At 39.0% G+C, this 18,451-nt stretch overlaps 1 protein-coding gene across 2 annotated transcripts in view; it reads right to left on the bottom strand.

Moving 5' to 3' along the window:
- The window catches only part of loxl2a (lysyl oxidase-like 2a), an 80,907-nt gene that overhangs the window by 9,487 nt on the left and 52,969 nt on the right, over positions 1 to 18,451 (bottom strand). The window contains exons 4-9 of one of the 2 annotated variants that reach the window (XM_057846525.1): positions 10,919 to 11,127; positions 7,931 to 8,147; positions 7,653 to 7,836; positions 2,655 to 2,806; positions 2,408 to 2,575; positions 1,461 to 1,514 (exon numbers count right to left, since the gene is read on the bottom strand). In XM_057846525.1, the coding sequence (XP_057702508.1) occupies positions 1,461 to 1,514; positions 2,408 to 2,575; positions 2,655 to 2,806; positions 7,653 to 7,836; positions 7,931 to 8,147; positions 10,919 to 11,127 (984 nt within the window). The remainder of the gene's footprint in view (positions 1 to 1,460; positions 1,515 to 2,407; positions 2,576 to 2,654; positions 2,807 to 7,652; positions 7,837 to 7,930; positions 8,148 to 10,918; positions 11,128 to 18,451) is intronic. The other variant, XM_057846526.1, reaches the window with a different exon arrangement.

The following is an 18,451-nucleotide window of genomic DNA, read 5'->3' on the forward strand; positions in this document are numbered from 1 at the left end:
TACGAAGTGTCGAGAGTTAGATTGTCTTTTGTATTGTTAGATCCAGTGTGCCTCTGTTAGAGGTGAGTAAACGAAGCCAATTGTTTTGTTTATATTTCTTGTTGATGAAACGTTACTACTTAGCATGGGGTGCTAAGCTAGTTAGTGATTATGCTAATCAGTGTCTTAAGTGTCCGTTTGTATTGTATTTTGGAGAGCATATTAGCACTAAATAGTCAGTAGTCACATTTCTTTTTATAAAGAAACCACACACATAATCTCAGCGTAGTCTCCTTTCAACATAAACTCCCATTCAAACTAAACTGTCATGCAAGAGAGTGTGCTTTGAAATGGAATTTGGATTGTATTTATAAAGAACTGTTTGGTAAAGAAAAATGATTCATTACAGGCTGCCTCCTTCCTCGATTTTGTTTGGTCTGTTTAAAGACAATAAATGATTCATTAACTTAAATTATATCAGCACTTTGCCCACAAGAAAAAAAAATGTCAATCAGCAGCACTTTTTTTGAATGAACAGGACTTTAGTCTGATTTGTGTAATGAGAAATTATTTTTGTGTTATATACTCAGAATCTTTATTAAAAGGTTTTATGTACTTAAAACAGTACAGTCGTAGAGAACAGTTAAGTCAGGAAGCTGTAATAAAATATTATTTTGAAGGAAATAGCCGTCCATTTTGTCTTCATTGTTACGTACAAGATGCCTAAAACAAGTTAAATTGCGCAGGTAATTGAAAAAAAGTGACATTTATACGATGAATTGATTAATCGTTCGATTAATTAATTTAAAAAAAATGTTAGTTGCAGCCCTACTGGAGTGGATTCTTAACTATTTCACTCATTGGCTGCCATTGACGGCAATTTTTATTTGCTACCAGCCCTTCTAAATTCCGATGGATTTGACATCTAGTGACAAACTGATTAAAATTTACAGAAGAATGAAAAGTCAAATGACTGGACATGCATCATCGTCAATGTCACTGAAAGACTTAAGAAATCATTACATATTCCTGATGATTTGGATTTAAGATTTGGAACTGGGGATACATGCATTCGAGTTACTTTGAATTTACCATCTGAACATCGAATGCAAATGGTAGCGTTTAGTCTTTCCGGAAATGTATTTTCTCCTCATCCCTATTGTAACTGCCCATCCAAACCCCTCTAATCCTTAAATGATGTACTCGCTCATTCCGGAATCAGAGAGCTGTCCAATAGCATTCAGTGGAAAAAAGAATCACAAAATGCCTTGGCTGAATGCTTTTCATTAGAATTGTGCACCTCATCTTTAATAAAATGCCTAATAGAAGTTGTTGCTTTTATCGTACCACTTCATTCATACATACTTTAGGATGTGTGTGAGCATCTTTAACATTACACATGGTACTGTTGATTAACAACTTAAATGGGTCTTGGAACATCCCTATTCCCTAGTATGCTGTTCAGCGTGCTACATACGTACACTGGAGGTAGAGGCCCTCCTGAACTTCAAGATGTTGTGGCAACCCTGACGCTCCTACTGAAGGATCAAACAAGCATCTGTGTCAAGGCTTAAAGTTGGTTGACGTGGTTAGCTGGTTGTTAGTGTGAGCTGGTTTTAGTTTAGTTATCTTCTTTAGTTTAAAGTAGGAGTGGCCAATATTCTTGGGTAGCCGATAATATGAGCCGATTAAAGCATTTTAAAATGATATCGGATAATATCGACATCGACTTTTCATCATTGGTTTTGGGCCCTTAAGCATGTGTCCTTCAAAGTGAATGTAGAAGCCTTCTGCCTTTATATAAGGGCTGGTCACATCTTAGCACAGCAGTGATGCTTATTGACCATTAGATGTCTCCAAATTAAGATGCTTGGGATTTGTTATGTGAGCAGACCATTTGCAATCATGGCGCGAAAATTAAATGAACAATAAATGATTTAAAAATAATGAATTACAAACTCATGAATTAGCCGTAAAATGTTAAGTCCACGACCGCATATGTCGGTGTCGGATTTTTGGAGTCGGACAATATATGGATATCGGTTTAAAAGTCATTATCGGAAGACTCTAGTTAAAAGTACAATACAGTGCACTTCTCCCCCACTGCAAACGATATCCACTAAAATTTAAATAGTGTTAAATGAACATTTCTTTAACTGTGTTCGCCAAAACATGAGAGTTACTACCTTTAGAAAGGAAGAATATTCAGCACAGCTCACATACTGGATTTCTTTCAGTTGGGCACGTGCACGGAGTGAATGTGTCATTGAAACCAAAATGAAATGCTCCAATCAAATGTTATATTGATTAGTGTCAGTAGAGGTTGCTGTTGCTCACTAAAAGCCGGATTGAAAAGTCACGCAATACCCATGCGCACAATATAAACTTTGCCTTGTCAAGAATGATTTAGAACCGAAGTTAGTGTTACCTGGAAAGCGTGACTGGCAAATCCCAATCCCAGCTGTCTGCACACCACCATGGCCTCCATCGTGCCCCAGCTGTCACTGCACACTGCTCCCCAAACCAGAGAGCCGTTCTTCTCAGTAAGAACCTCCACGCGACCCTCATGGGGATTACGTCCGCCGGACAACCGAAGCTATGATGAGAACAAATAGAATAAATAATACAATTTCAGATATGTTAAAGTAACTGCCACTGTTGGAGGGGCCACTTACTCGGTTCTTAAAGCCCATAGCAGGAACGTTACACTTGACAGCAACGTCTTCCTCGTGGCTGCAGCCTAGTGAATCCCGGTTGAAGTGACACTCCGTCAGAGATTTCTCAAAACCAGAACATTCCACTTCGTTCATGTGCACTGGCCCGATGCCTACAAAGGCAACCGCACAAAGAACATTATTATTCAAACACATGTCTGTATTATAATTACAATTGTAATAGCATTACTGGAAAAAAAGAAACATGATCTTTGGGTTACACAAAATCCTACACTGACAATTAAGCTGCACTCTTGGCATACTGACTTTAGTCATAATCAACTAAAAGACAAATGGTTGTACTCTTAGTCACTCAGTTTTCCAATAGAAAAATGGTTGAAAGTAAACTACTCTTATTTCAAGACCAGTGAAGCACGTATTCCACAAGAGCATGTGTGAGTACTTCCCACCATGCTGGCTTTCTTCCAATGTGACTAGGGAGGAATGTCCTTGGTGATGTCTGCTCTGAAGAGGAAGCCAGAAATGTGCGAACCACCGGAGGAAATAAATCAACAATGAGCAGAACTCTGCAGCTGAAACTGTAGTAGTTACCCATTAAATTCCCTCCTGTCATGACATTTTATTAAGATTTCAAAACAAAACAATCAGGTTGCCTAAAACGTGATAATCAGTTTAACAAGTGTTTTGTATTTTAGACAGCGATAACCCAATCAAACATCAAGTAGTTTTTAAATTATTGTATTTTATAACTGGGGGGGCTATTCAAAGTTTCTTGGCCTTTTGTGAAAAAGTAATTATCTCCTTAACATAATAACTGGTTTAGGGCTCCAGCTATCAATTATTTTAGTAGTCGATTAATCTATCAACTAGTTAGTTCGAATAATCGAGTAATCGGACTGGGATCATTGAATGTGTTGCAGAATAAATTTTAGGGATGTAAAACAAAAGCTTGTAAAGATTGCACTTTCAACAGCGCATTAAATACAAATACAAAATAAAACTCCCGAGTGTTTCTTCAAACTATGCAGAATTGCACTTTCATTTAAAAATAAAATACCTGAGCTTAGCCTCAAATGGTATAAAAAAAAAATAAGGATCTATGTACAACAAAAGAACAACTGGCTAACTTGCATAGCAAAAGTCTGCTAGCTTAAATGCTATAAAATGCTATTTTTTGACAATGCTCTCAACAAATCGTTCGAATACTTATTTCCACAAAAAATGGCTATGTTACCTTAATTTCATTTTATTTAACATACCTGCGCTTAGTTTCAAACAGGATTTTAAAAAAAGGCTCTAATTAGTACAACAAAAGAACATTAGGCTAAAGTCTGCTAGCTTAAATGCTATAAAATGCTAACTTTTTTTTTTGTACAATGCTCTCAACAAATCCTATAAACTAAATTACGAATGCAGAAAAAAACAGCTCAAACAAAAACTTGAATAAATTAAATTAACATACAACAGTAAATTAACATACCTGCGCTTAGTTTCAAATGGGATAAAAAAAATAATAAAAAAAGCCTCTGAGTACAACAAAAGAACAATTAGCTAAAGTTCGCTAGCTTAAATCAGACATATCCAAACTCCGGCCCAGGGGCCAAATGGGGCCCGTGGTCAAACTTCATCCGGCCCCCAGCCCCTGTCATGAAATCAATAACATCTGGCCCACACACAGATTTAATAAATTGGTCAGCAGTACTGCTACCAGCATATGAAGTAGCTTACACACTAAATGCTGCTCCTCATTTACCCACTAAAAGGCAGCAGCACTCTAAGCAACATTACCCCGCACTTCCAATTTTCTAAAATGGCGACAATCAACAAAAAAAAGTTGACTGCGACGGCCGACGCTTCAATGATAGGGGGAAATTGGACTATTTCTTCACTAAAATACGCAACAACTGTGTCTGCCTCATTTGCAGAGACAGTTGCTGTTTTTAAAGAGTTCAATGTGAGGCGATATTACCAAACAAGACACGCTGACATGTTCGACAAGATTACAGGAAAGATACGCAGCGAGAAATTGAAGGAACTTGAAGCTAGTTTAATTTCACAGCAGCAGTATTTCACAAGAGCTCGAGAGTCGTAAGAGAACGCCACAAAGGCTAGTTGAGAGATTGTTGAAATTATTAATTAAAGAAAAATTATAAAGCAAATGTGACACACAGAATGGTTTGCTAAAATTTGCTTAAATATATTGTTCTACGTAAAGGACATCAGCCAAGGTCGGCCCCCCCCACAGTTTTACCACACCAAATCTGGCGCCTTTTGCAAAAAGTTTGGACACCCCTGGCTTAAATGGTATAAAATTCTAACTTTTTTTTTTTTTTTTTTTAACACACTGCTCTTAACAAATCGTTGAAACACATATTCCCACAAAAACGTGTTTTATGTTGGTCTTAACAGGGAGCAGCTGGATTCAGCAATGTTAGATGAGTTATGTCATATTCACTCTTGCCACTAGAGGGCTGTGTACCCACACAAATCAATAAAATTAAATGCAAACACTTTTAAAACTAAACATTACAACGCCACTCTAAATAAGCAAATACTCAAAGCAGCAAAATTTGATTCAAAGCTTTTTTCTAATCGAATTACTCAAGTTAATCGATTAATCGTTGCAGCATTAAACTGATTGGACAATACTCAGCAGCAACGACTGAAATCAAGCATTTTCTGTGGCTGCAAACGAGTTCCACATCTCTTAATAGAAACGTTTACCTGCTCCACTTTGCATAATTGTTTTAATTTTCGCAACGCTGGATGGTTTTCAAGCATGAACTCCCTTTACTGTATAGTGTCATGTTACAGCGCTTCAATTGGATTCATGTCTGAACTTAATAGGACACTCCAAATCCTTAATGTTCCCCCGAAGTTGTACAACAATTGACTTGCTCATGTTTGGTCCTGTTAAAGTAGGGAAACAGCGTTAAAATATAAGAATTTGAAAAGTGAGCAACTTTGTCACTACTGCCTATATTTTTCCAACATTGAAAGTATCAGCTGAAGATGTTATTGTAAAGGTTAAACATGTTAGTGCTTGATGGCAAAATAGTACCCACCAAGAAACTAATATCTATGATTTATGGACATACTGTATAATTTATAAAAGTATTTTTTTCCTAATGTTACGGTTGTTTTTGTTTGAAAGATCTGCAAATATAATCTGGTTGTTTTTTTACCTACTGATTCACAAAAACAAATATCATTGCATATTTTGAGTCTATGTGTGGCTAACTTGTGAAAAAAAATGTTCTGCACTGTCCAGATAGAATTCCTTCTCTGGAACGCATAACAGCTGGTTTTCTTTGTAGGAACATTTTGTACACTCATCTCCCCGTTTAACCTGAGAACATGTGGATGACTAACTGCTTCATCAAACGTGATGTACTTTACAGTATATTGCATTTCTCAGAATCAGATTCGGAAGCACAATCATGCATTGTCCATACAACCGTGTGTTGGCAAGTTATGCTGACTTCAGGTCTAGACTGACTGAAATTTGATGAAAACAGCAGGTGGAGGTATTTTTTTGTCCAGATGTTTCAATTTTAAGAACTGGAATAAGGTTCAGCCAAACGTTTGTGGTTATTGTCACATTTTGTCAAATCAGGTTCTTCAAAATGTGCTTGAGCCAAAGCACATATTTTACATAATCAAATGAGGTTCTTAAATCACGCCACCATTTTTTTTAATATAAAAAGTGGATGCACATTTTATTTAGTCTCTGCCAACTGGTGGAAAAGCATTTAATTGTTATTTTGACTGTACACGACTGACATATACCAAGAGTAAATATATCATTTTTTAGTGCTGCAACAATTAATCGATTAACTCGAGTAATTCAATTACAAAAAACATTGAGTCAAATTTTGCTGCTTCGAGGATTCGTTTAATTAGGGTGGAGTAGCAATGGTTTGTTTTGAAAGTGTTTGCATTTAGTTTCATTGATTTGGGTGGATACACTACCCTCAAGTGGCAATGGTGAATGTGACATAACTCATCTAACATGGCTGGATGCAGCTGCTCCCTGTTAAGACTAATTTAAGGTTGTTAGTTTAAGGTTGTTAGCAAGTTTTATCTTGAGCTAATTTGATTGTTTATCCATTTGTAATTTAGTTTAGAGGTATATTTAGCAGTTTCTTTTGTAGGAATATGTGGACGATTTATTAAAAGCATTGAAAAAAAAAAACATTAGCATTTTATAGCATTTAAGCTAGCGTACGTTTGCTATGCAAGTTCGTCATTTGTTAAATGCATTAATTGATCTTGTGAAATGAAAGTGCAATTCTACATAGTTTGAAAAAACACTTGGGAATTTTATTTTGTATTTGGATTTAATGAATTTTTTCAAAGTGGAATCTTAGCATGTTTTACATCTCTTAAATTTATTTTGCAATGCATTAAATGTTCCCATTCAAGTTACTCGATTATTCAAGCTAACTAATGGATAGATTAATCGATTATTTAAATAATCGAGAGCTGCAGCCCCATAATTTTCTGACCAATTACTGTACGTGAAACTCAATCATGTCCTGCATCAGACCTGATATGTCAAGGCATGCTAGTTGGAATCAGTATGATATAGGAGAAAATTTGAAGCATGTTGCTTTGAAAATGTTGATTTTCTAAAAAGAAAAAAAAAAAAAAAACTGTTTATCTCAACCCCAAGTCTAAAAACATATTGATTATAATAATAATAATAATAAAATCTAACTTTCTATAGATTACCAATAGTGGCCGCATGTAATATTTGATTTTTTTTCTTGTTTTGTCTGTTTAAGGCAGAGATAAAAGATTCATTTGATTTACACTTTTACATATTTCCACTAGCTTTGTAAGACCATGACCAGTTAAAATCTTTCATCATCCATTCAGACGTGATTTTGGTAAGCTTTTGGTCAGGTGGAAAATGTTTTCATGTTCCTCATCAGTCATGTTAAAGGACAAAGAATCATCCACTCAGTCGCATTGCCGCTGTGCGTTTGTGTGTACCTTGTCCCATACTGGCACTGGTCAAGGCCTCTTTGGCGCTGCCGAAGCCCAGTTCTCGACAAACCACGGTGGCAGCTTGAATGTTCCAGTTGTCGTCACACACTGTGCCCCACTCGCCGTTTCTCAACACTTCCACACGGCCCTCTCCTGTCATGGCTCCACCTCTTAATCGCACGAGGGGTTGCTATGGAGGTATATCAAGAAAATAGAAAAATTGGAATTTCGGCTCAGAGCCTGAGTTCTGGAAATTCAGACCACTTGACAATACTGTCACATACCTCCATTCTGTATGCCTTGCTGAAGCCTGTGCTGAGGCTGGGAGCGAAGGTACGTCCAGGAACACAGCTGACCACAACGGGCATGCCTTGCTCACACGTGTCATTACCCTGCAACTCGATCTCCCCACCCAGTTTGCAATCAGACAAGTCGGCCTCATTGCCAGTGCAATTCACGGAGAAACCCCAGTAGTTCTTCTTGCGTCGCTTTGCTAGCAATCTGAGAGGAACAAGAGTGATAAATAATTTTTCTTGGAGTTGGGCGCATGGATAGAAAATATTCATGAAGCAATTTATTCTAAAGCATTTTTAGACACATTTTTGTCACAATGTTTCTTGTCTCAATTCATGTAACAACCTGTAAACATAACTAAACATAACTGTAAACATAACTATGGAACACATCTTTTGGTGTGATGTAGTATTCTTGGAAGACTGGCACTCAAAGAGCACCAGAAAAAGCAACAATGCAGTACAGTGATCCCTCGCTACTTTGCGCTTCAAACTTTGCGCTCTAAGTCCATCGTGATTTTTTTTTTTCCAATCAAAAGAGGAAATAAAAAATCAATGCAGTATTTTATAGTCCCTTTACAGTCCCTGTAAGATAATTAACATTTGTAAAAAACATGTTTATGTTTAGATTTGATGTCAATCTACAGCACTCTACTATGGATAAGACTGCGCACACTATACTAACAATTACATCAGAGACTGCATGCACACTGCATTAACAACGACATCAGAAATATTCTCTCTTATGTTAACATAGTTCTTCGGCACCAAGATACCACAAGATGGTGCCAAAGAAATTCTTTAATATTAGACAAGGTTTTAAGAGAAATGCCATTTTGCTAGTAAATAAAGTAAGTCGCATAATTAATTTGGCGCAGTTTATAGCCTGAGCACAAAAACCGCTATTGGGTGGGAAAAACGGATAATTAATGGAATCTGTTAAAATTAGGGGATCGCTGTCATCATGTTGTTTTAGTGACTAGTGCCTTTTTGCATTGTATTATAATTGGCTAGTTAATATGCTATTCTTTCTGATTCAGAAGAAGACATGTCTGGCAACAGCGGTGTCCTCAGACTGGGGTGCACAATAAAACAGTTTTGTTGAAAACATCTGAACATTCCCATTACACCTTGGCCAAAAGTAAGAAAACAGACTCGATTCGAAGAAAACCAACTGTGGTATACCTCGAAGTTTAATTTTAACTTGTTGCAAAATGTTTACAGAATGTCTTTTCAGTCTATGTGTGATATTTGGAAAATATGTTTTTTGTCACCCATTTTATGTCCAAAAGCCACCCACAATTGCTACATACATTGTTTGAAGTAACAAAAACATTGAGCATTGATGCTTTGTTTTTTTCCTTGAAAAATAAATGAATTTCTGACAAAAATATTTGGAAGTTTGACATTGGCTTCTCTCAAATTTAATTATACATACATATGGCGGAAAACACAAGACTGAAAAAGCAGTTTCTGCTTTTGCACTCTTTAAAAGAAACTGCTGTATTTTAAGCCAGAACAACTGTTGTCTATATGCTGCCATAGCCCATTCATGGCGCATTAAGCCTCCGAACTATTTTTAATTTGTCCGTTTTACCCTGAAAACCCCCTTTTACAGAGGTCGCGCAACTGCTTTTGTTTCAACCCACCCATAAAACGAAGGTAATTAATTTTATTTATTATTTATAGTTATTTTTAGCTTAGAATAATTAATTGGTGTCTAATATTTCGTTTAAAAAAAAAAAAACTTTAAATAATTATCCACTCACATATTTTAAACTTTTAAACAAATTACGTCACAATGAAAAAAATGGTGTCTGTAAAAAAAAGTCACGGATATCTACCTCATAACTATCCCTTAATTGTATTTTTTTTTTGTTACTGTCGCATTTTCTCCCATATGTTAGATGATAAATAATTGATCCAAACAAAGAAAAATTGAAAAGAAACGTTTAAAAGGGTAAATATATGAAAAAGGAAATCTTAACCACTCCTTGATGTCTGCGGTTTTGCATTGCGACCTTTGTTATATTACCATGTTTCACCCATAAAATCCCCCAAAAATCCAGCTGTGGCCATTCACAGCTGTGTCTTGACACTTGCGATACATGCTACATGGAGTTTTTGGATCCAAACATGGTAAGTACGCGATAATATCTCGTTAAAGAAATGGCGTCTGTAATTCTGCTCTAGCGTGCTCTCACCTCCAGATAGGGTTTTGCTGTATAATATACTTTTTTTTTTTTTTTTTTAAGTGCCCTCCGGTTCAATATTTTTCTTCCCCCAGAAAATTGAGATTTTAAGCTCTCCAATGATGTATCACACATGGAAATTGGACGATTTTGAAATTTGGCCAAAATGGGGGTCTCAGAGTGGAACTTGAGTCACCTGAGTGTTTTCCGCCATATATTTTTGGGCCAATATATATTATTATAAATTGCAAACAAAATATTGTTAACCTACAATGTAACACATTGGTAAATGTATAGAGGAACACTATTGAATACTCTAATACCCTTTTAAATTTCTATGTGTATAAACAGGAACTGTCATAGCAATTTTAACTTTTTTTCGGAACATTTCAAATGATTAAACACATCTGGCAGGAAATAAGTTGTTTGTGAGTCAGTGCGGAGTACGGCCTGTGATTGTGGTGGTATTTCAGACTGCCAGCATGGTCACTCTCATGCTCAAAGGCAGTAAAAAAAAAGTCGCTCCACTGCTCTTTCACAGAGTTGCGCAAACGTTTCCCACCCAGACAAGCTTCCATCCGTTAGAAATTGTTTTTGGCTTTGTATCAAAAATCTTCAGACTTAAGTCTGCTTTATCTCACTGAGGAAAGCAGTTAAAGGGTTAAATGATGACGAGCAGGAAATAAAGTGGTTATGCAACACAGACTTAAATCTGTCTATGTGGTAACATTTGAAGCCCCTAAAGATAACGTTCTAAATTCAGTTATATTGGCTCACGAAGACTCACTTGTAGGGCTTGTTGTTGAAGCGCTTGTCCGCAGGAAAGCCGTACATGCCACAGATGACTCTACTGTTCATTTCCGTCCAGGCTGTGTTGCAAATCTGTCTCCACTTGCCATTGTCTTTCACTTCCAAAAATCCCTCGGTGATGGGTACTCTTTTTCTGTGAGAATATGTGGCCCTTATCCGAACATCCTCCACATTAACTGGCAAACCCTGATAAGCCAAAGAGATGTTTATGTTAGTCAAAGGAAATATTGATATGTTGGAAAATTGTTGGAAACACACTGGTATCAAGATTCTGATGATTCGTTTGAGTCAGGTAAGGCTCTACCCAGGTGTGCTCATGCTGTCCCTGACATTAAGCTGTTCTTGCTTTCCAATTTAAATGAAGTGAAACAATAAAGTATTGCGAAAAGGCTTTTGTGGCAAATTACAGTGAAGAGCAGAAGTATTTGCACCCATTGTGATTTTGCAAGTTCACCTACTTAGAAAATAGGTAAAGGTCTGAAATTTCAATCATAGATGCGTTTCCACTTATAGAGACATAATCTAAAAAAATGCAGAAGTCACATTGTATGATTTTTTTTTTTTTAATTGTCATTTACTGTTCATAAGTGTTGTACCTCTGTGAATCAGTAATAATTATGACACTCAAAGATTTGTCAGTCTACCTTAAAAGAAGTCCACCTTTACTCCATGGGTAATCCCCCCATTTGAGCTCATTATTGTCACCAGTGGACCCCACAGTCAGTCATAATCCTACTGTTACCATAGGCAAGACCACAGAGATTTCGAAAGACACCAGAGAAAAAAATTGTAGAGCCCCACAAAGCTGGAAAAGGCTATGGGACCTTTCAAAAGCAGCCTGGTGAGAATAACCGTTTAAAATGGTGACTGTCCGAGAATAGGAAAATTTTCAAATTTACATTTGCATTTGCGTCTCCATTTGAACAATGTCGCAATTCAGCATGAAAACGATGTAGTATTAATGCCAGGCCCTAGGGAGCAGTGCAGATTTACAGGGCGACGGAGAATGATGCACTTTGACCCCACCAAGCTCCCTCAAAAAAATATGCCCGCCCACTCGAAGCAATGCCATTTTTGTTTTGTTCAAAAAGGCACAAAAACTGAAACATTCAACATATTTGATTTAAAAATATTATTAAAACAGTAAAATAAAGCCGACATGCCGCCATATTTGCTGTTTTTAATGTTTAGTTGCACCGCTGCGCACGCCCAATGTGACTTGTACGAGTGCTGACGTTAACGGCGCGGTCTCGCGCTGCAGGAGCCTTTGATATGCATGCCGAGGAAGCCCCCCTCAACCCCCCGCAATCGGATTCTTCCACTTTGGAGGCAGGATTCAGAATTTTTTGCCTTCCGTCTTTGCCGACACCATATGCACGCGAGGCGAGTCCGCTACTCAGTCATTGCGTCTTTGTGTCGCAGAGTCGCCATGTAAACTGCCCCTAAACCAACAGTTGAAGCAATTGTTAGAAAATGCAAAAGGCTAAACATGACTGAAAATCTACCTCGCACTGGGGCTCCATTTAAATCTCTCCTCGTGGGGCATCACTCATGATGAGAAAAGTGAGGGCTCAGCCTAGAACTACACGGCTGGAGCAGGTCAGTGACCTGAAGAGAGCTGGATGCACAGTTTTAAAGGCTACTGTCAGTAGAACACTACGGGTCAATGGTTTAAAATCATGCCTTGCTCAGAAGGTTCCCCTGTTGAAGCCAGTACATGTGAAGGCCCGTCTGAAGTTTGTCAGGGACCATCTGAATGATGCAGAGGGGTCATGGGAGAAAGTCATGTGGTCAGATGAGACCAAAGTAGAACTTTTTGGTGCAAACTTCACTTGTCGTGTGTGGAGGAAAAAGAAGGATGAGTACAATCCCAAGAACATCATCCCCACTGGGAGGTACGGCGGTGGAAACCTCATGCTTTGGGGCTGTTTTTTGTCAACGGGGATAGGACGACTGTACTGTATAAAGCAGAGGACGAATGGTGAAATGTATCGTCATTTTTTGAGCCACAACCTCCTTCCCTCAGTCAGAGACTTGAAGATGAGTTGAGGCTGGATCTTCCAACATGACAATGATCCGAAGCACACAGCCAAGCTCACCAAGGAGTGAGTGGCTCCGTAAAAAGCATATCAAGGTTCTAGAGTGGCCTTGCCAGTCTCCAGACTTCAATTCAATAGAAAATCATTGGATGGAGCTGAAACTTCGTGGTTCTCAGCAACAACCTGGCAGATCTAGAGAAGATTTGTATGGAGGAATGGGCCATAATGCCTGTTTCCATATGTGAAAACCTGGTGAAGAACTACAGAAAGCATCTGACCTCTGTAATTGCAAATAAAGGCTTCTGCTATTAGCACTGAATTTCTCAGGGGGTACAAATACTTATGAACCACAGTAAATTACAAATGAATTTTTTTTTTTTTTTTAAATCATACAATGTGAGTTCTGGATTTTTTTTAATTTTTTTTTTTAAATTATGTCTTTATACTGTATTTTTCGGACTATAAGTCGCAGTTTTTTTTCCATAGTTTGGTTGGGGGTGCGACTTATACTCTGGAGCGACTTATGTGTGAAATTATTAACACGTTGTTATATAAATTCAGATGTTATTTTGGTGTTTTGGAGTGACACTGATAGTTTGGTAAACTTGTTAGCATGTTCTTTATGCTAGTTATCTGAATAAGTATTAATAGCTATGTTACATTAACATACCGGCCACATTCGCATTTTGTTGTTCATGCATCATGTAACATTATCATACTGTACACTTATTCAGCATGTTGTTCTCTATTGTATTTTTATTTTAAATTGCCTTTCAAGATGAAATATCTGTTATATGTGATGGATTTTATCAATTAAATTTCCCCCAAAAATGCGACTTATACTCCGGTGCGACTTATATATCTTTTTTTCCTCTTCGTTGGGCATTTGATGGCTGGTGCGACTTAGTCTGAAAAATACGGTAAGTGGAAATGCATCTATGATTGAAATTTCAGACCTCTACCTATTTTCTAAGTGAGTGAACTTGCAAGGAGTGCAAATACTTCTGCTCCTAACTGTAAATATGCAACATCATTACTTTTCAAAGTATAAAGGCCCAAGTACACTGCATGCGTGATCGTTGCGGTTCCGGTCCGGTTCAGTGTTGCCTGCGTGTCACGCAGTCCGTCAAAAACAGGCAAATCATACCGGCTGCTGCACGGCTGCGGTCCGCCAACTCCGTCCCCTCGTGAGCTCTCGCGTGATCGCGCGCGATAAACTGCCATTTAAATCAACGACAAACACACGGAGTCTGTAGTATGTACTCATCAGAGAAGCAGAGAGAGAGCACATTTTTTTCCTTGCATATTGATAATGTAACGTTTGCTAAGCGGAAGTTTGGCCGCGAAAACAACACACGAGCTTCAACGCCTTTTTCCTCTTTTTCTTTATTAACTTCCCGCCACCTCACCAATGCAAAAACAACAACTACAGTGGGGAGAACAAGTATTTGATACACTGCCAATGGGTTTTCCCATTGTCAGTGTATCAAATACTTGTTCTCCCCTCTGTATTTACACTGACGCTATCTAGTCCACCAATCGGAGCGTCGCGCTGGTGCACCAGCACACCAATGACAGCCCCGCTTTGGTAAATAAATTAACCCACCGATGACAGCCCCGGCAACGCTACAATATTAGGCTATTATGCCCTTGGTTGTGTCGGTGCGTTTATATCTTTGTGCACATTTAAAATTTATGGCACATAACATCTCATAGAGCTGTTATAAACAACTGATAAATAATCTGTCATATTTATAAAATGGATAGCGAATTATATTCGACACGAACTAAAAAACAGCGTACTTGGAATTGGTGTCTCAACACTGCAGATTCATGTAGCCAGCGCAAACTGTTGTTTTTTCTATGAAGAGTCAAGTGAAATGTAGGAAAGAAAGAGAAATGTCTTGAATAGACCACCAGGTCGAAACTTGTGGGTGTCTCTTTTTTCTTTCGTCTCTTTTTTCTCTTTCGTACTTTTCCCCCTCGACTCTGTATACAAACCGAGATTGTTTGTGCGCGGGGGCACAAGAATTTCTGCAGTGGAACCACTTCCAGATACGCTCTTTTTTTTTTTTTTTTTTTTTTTTTGCTTAGCACGTCGTGTTTGATATCATTGCCAGAAAAACACACATAATAGGACACTTTGCAGTTTCGCTTTTAATGGTGTCCTTATAGTAACGATCTGCTGCATCATAAATGATTTTGTGGGTTTCCACCTCCATGATGAAGCGCTCATCATCCATCTTCGCTCGTGTTTAAAGCGTGATTAGGCACCTGGTTTGTTACGTCCAGGCCCAGCTCCGCCCATTTTGCCGGATGCGTGTCCGGCAAAAATAGAAAATAGCCTATACCATCCGGCGGGCATGCGGCACACCGGAGGTGGTTCGCAGTCAAGCCGGAGCACTGACGCGGCTGGTATACGTTGAACAATAGGATATAATGGGAACGGATCGACTCCGGCGCTATTTTTTACCGGAGTCGGACCGGAAACGCAACGATCACGCATGCGGTGTACTTGGGCCTTTACATTTAACAAAGGAAATGTTTATACTTAAATAAAAAACTCAATTTAACTGGCAGATTTTACCAGAATTTTGGTGCTCTGGCCCTAATCTTGCAGTCCTTCAAATACAGTACTGAACTTCCTAAATGATAAAGTAGAGAAAGAATGCAATTCCAGGGATGCCACTGTGAGTGTTCACTCTAACCCTTTGCACCTCACTATATCACAAAGTCGAAAACTATGAAGATAAAATCATTGTTTAAATTTATGTCACCATAACTACTCCAGGAATGTCTGTAAATTTCTTCCATCTCTATCATAGCACAAATGTAAAGATAAAGGGGAACAATGATTTGAGAGCCACTGCAGAGGTCTGTGGAGATATTGATCAACTTCTCATTGCTAATGTCAAGTTTTTGCTGTTCTTTATGTTGCAAAAGTGATTCCAACCAGTTCATCAAATCTATTTTGCCTCAGTTGATTCATGTCAGGATTAATCAATTAATTTCACAGATGATACATTTTTAATGATCAAATGATTGATTAACCCATTCGACCTGCTACTAGTTCAACATTTACCACAGGCTTTTTTAAAAAGACATAATCTTCCCTCGAGTAATTCAAACATGCTTCACCCAGCGTGTTAAAATAAATGCTCCATGAAGTGGTTGTAGTTCATCCAGATGGACTGGGAGAAGAAGTAACTGCTGTCAGATTTCAGGTTAAGAGACTATCTGTGTGTGGTCTTTGAGTCGTGAAAAAGCTGCAGCGCCAGTTGCTAAGATGAGTCCCAAGTGTCTTAAACCCTTCTAACTCAAGCTATAACCTTTGACCTCTAAGCCTATTGGGAAAAAGGCAACAGCCTAATCACACTGCCATTGTTCATTTCCTTTCTTGAGCAAGCGCTAGCAGTGGGGCACGTGCACTAGTTTGACCTATAGGCGCTAAATAGGGGCTGCAGATTGTTTTGCCAATCTGACAACTGATCTTATTCAAATATGAGCCAGTTGAGCTTTCGCAACCCTTCAGCATGTCTTTAGGCATGTCTCCCAGAAGTTTTGCCCGCAGGGTGGTTTCCTGGGATAGCGTCAGCCTCCGGGAATGTTCTGCAAACCCCCAGTGAGTGGGGATGAGGAGGGGCCAATTAAGTCAGACTGTGACTTCGACCCTCCTGACTGCTGTGGTTTGAGTGGGAGAAACCGTTCATTCATGAGGGGTTTCCTGCTGGCCATAGCATGATGTAAGATTTTCCATCCCATGTCTGGACGAAAAGGTAAAGACATGATCTCAGATAGGACTTTATCATTATAAATCATCACTCTTGTTGTTTTTATTAGAAATCAACATTATTTACTGATCACAAAGCATGCTGCCCTTGATGGATCAACAAATGTGTAGTAAAAACAAAGTTCACGTCTACTTCATTGGCACTAAAAGTGTAATCTGATCTGGATCTTATATCGACTGGTTAAGCAACAATTGGGTCGAAACGTTAAAAAGTTCTCATTCAAATGTCTGAAATGTTTCAGCAACTAAATTGTCAGACTGTTTTTATTTCTTCAGTTGAAATGTCATTGATTGTGCATAAATATAATAAAACCATCAAAATCCCTTGATTTAATCAAATCATGGCAGACTGTAATGATGACAAATGTATTGTCCAAAGAATGGATATTGTATCATCATCAAATTGGTGATTGACACTCCTAATTGGCACATCTAATTCTGACTGCCTAGCTTTTTGCATGGTAGCAAATTAGAAAGCCTATCTTCAAAGTCAAGAGGCCCTAGGTTTGAATCTAAACACAGGCTGTTTGCATGTTCTCCACATATATAGTACTTACATTTGTCTGGGTGCTGTGGCTTCCTTTGACATTTTCAAAACAGGGTTGGATGTGTAATTGTCCAAGAAAATGAATGTGAGTGTAATGACTGTTTGTTTTCATGGGACCGACTAAGAACCAGTACAGAGTGTACCACGTCTCGGTTCAAAATCAACTGTAATAGGCTCCCTGTGAATAAGAATAATTGGTAAAGAAATGGATGTAAAGTTTTCTACCATAACTTATCTTCCATCCATCATCTACCGTTTAATCAGGGGTCGGGTCGTTGGGGGCAGCAGCTTTAGCAGGGAAGCCCAGACTTCCCTCTCCACAGCCGTTTCAACCAGCTCCTCCAGCGGGATCCCAAGGTGTCCCCATGCAAGGCCGAGAGACATAGTCTCTCCAGCGTGTCCTTGGTCGTCCGCGGGGCCTCCAGCCAGTGGGACATGCCCGGAACACCTCTCCAGGGAGGCGTCTAGGAGGCATTCGAACCAGATGCCCGAGCCACCTCAACTGCCTCTTCTCAACGCGGAGGAGTAACGGCTCGACACCAAGTCCCTCCTGGATGACCAAGCTTCTCACTTTATCTCTAAGGGAGAGCCTGGACACCCTGTGGAGGAAACTCATTTCGCCTGCTTGTATCTGCGATCTTGTTCTTTCGGTCACGACCCACAGCTCGTGACCATTGGTGAGGGTAGGGACATAAATCGACTGTTAAATCGAGAGCTTCGCCTTTTGGCTCAGTTCCTTCTTCACCACTACGGACCGGTGCAGAGTCCGCATCACTGCAGACGCTGCACCGATCCGCCTGTCGATTTCTTGCTCCCTCCCACCATAACTCGCGAACAAGACCCCAAGATACTTGAACTCCTCCACTTGGGGCAGGATCTCATCCCCGACCTGGAGAGGGCACGCCACCCTTTTCTGACTGACGACGGTGGTCTTGGATTTGGAAGTGCTGATCCTCATCCCAACCGCTTCACACTCTTCTGCAAACCGTTCCAGTGAGAGTTGGCGGTCATGGCTTGATGAAGCCAGCAGCACCACATCATCTGCAAAAAGCAGCGATGCAATGCTGAGGCCACCAAACCGGACACACTCAACGCTTCGGCTGTGCCTAGAAATTCTGTCCATAAAAGTTATAA

The sequence above is a fragment of the Corythoichthys intestinalis genome, chromosome 9 (genome assembly GCF_030265065.1).
Source record: "Corythoichthys intestinalis isolate RoL2023-P3 chromosome 9, ASM3026506v1, whole genome shotgun sequence".
Classification (NCBI taxonomy): Eukaryota; Metazoa; Chordata; class Actinopteri; order Syngnathiformes; family Syngnathidae; genus Corythoichthys; species Corythoichthys intestinalis.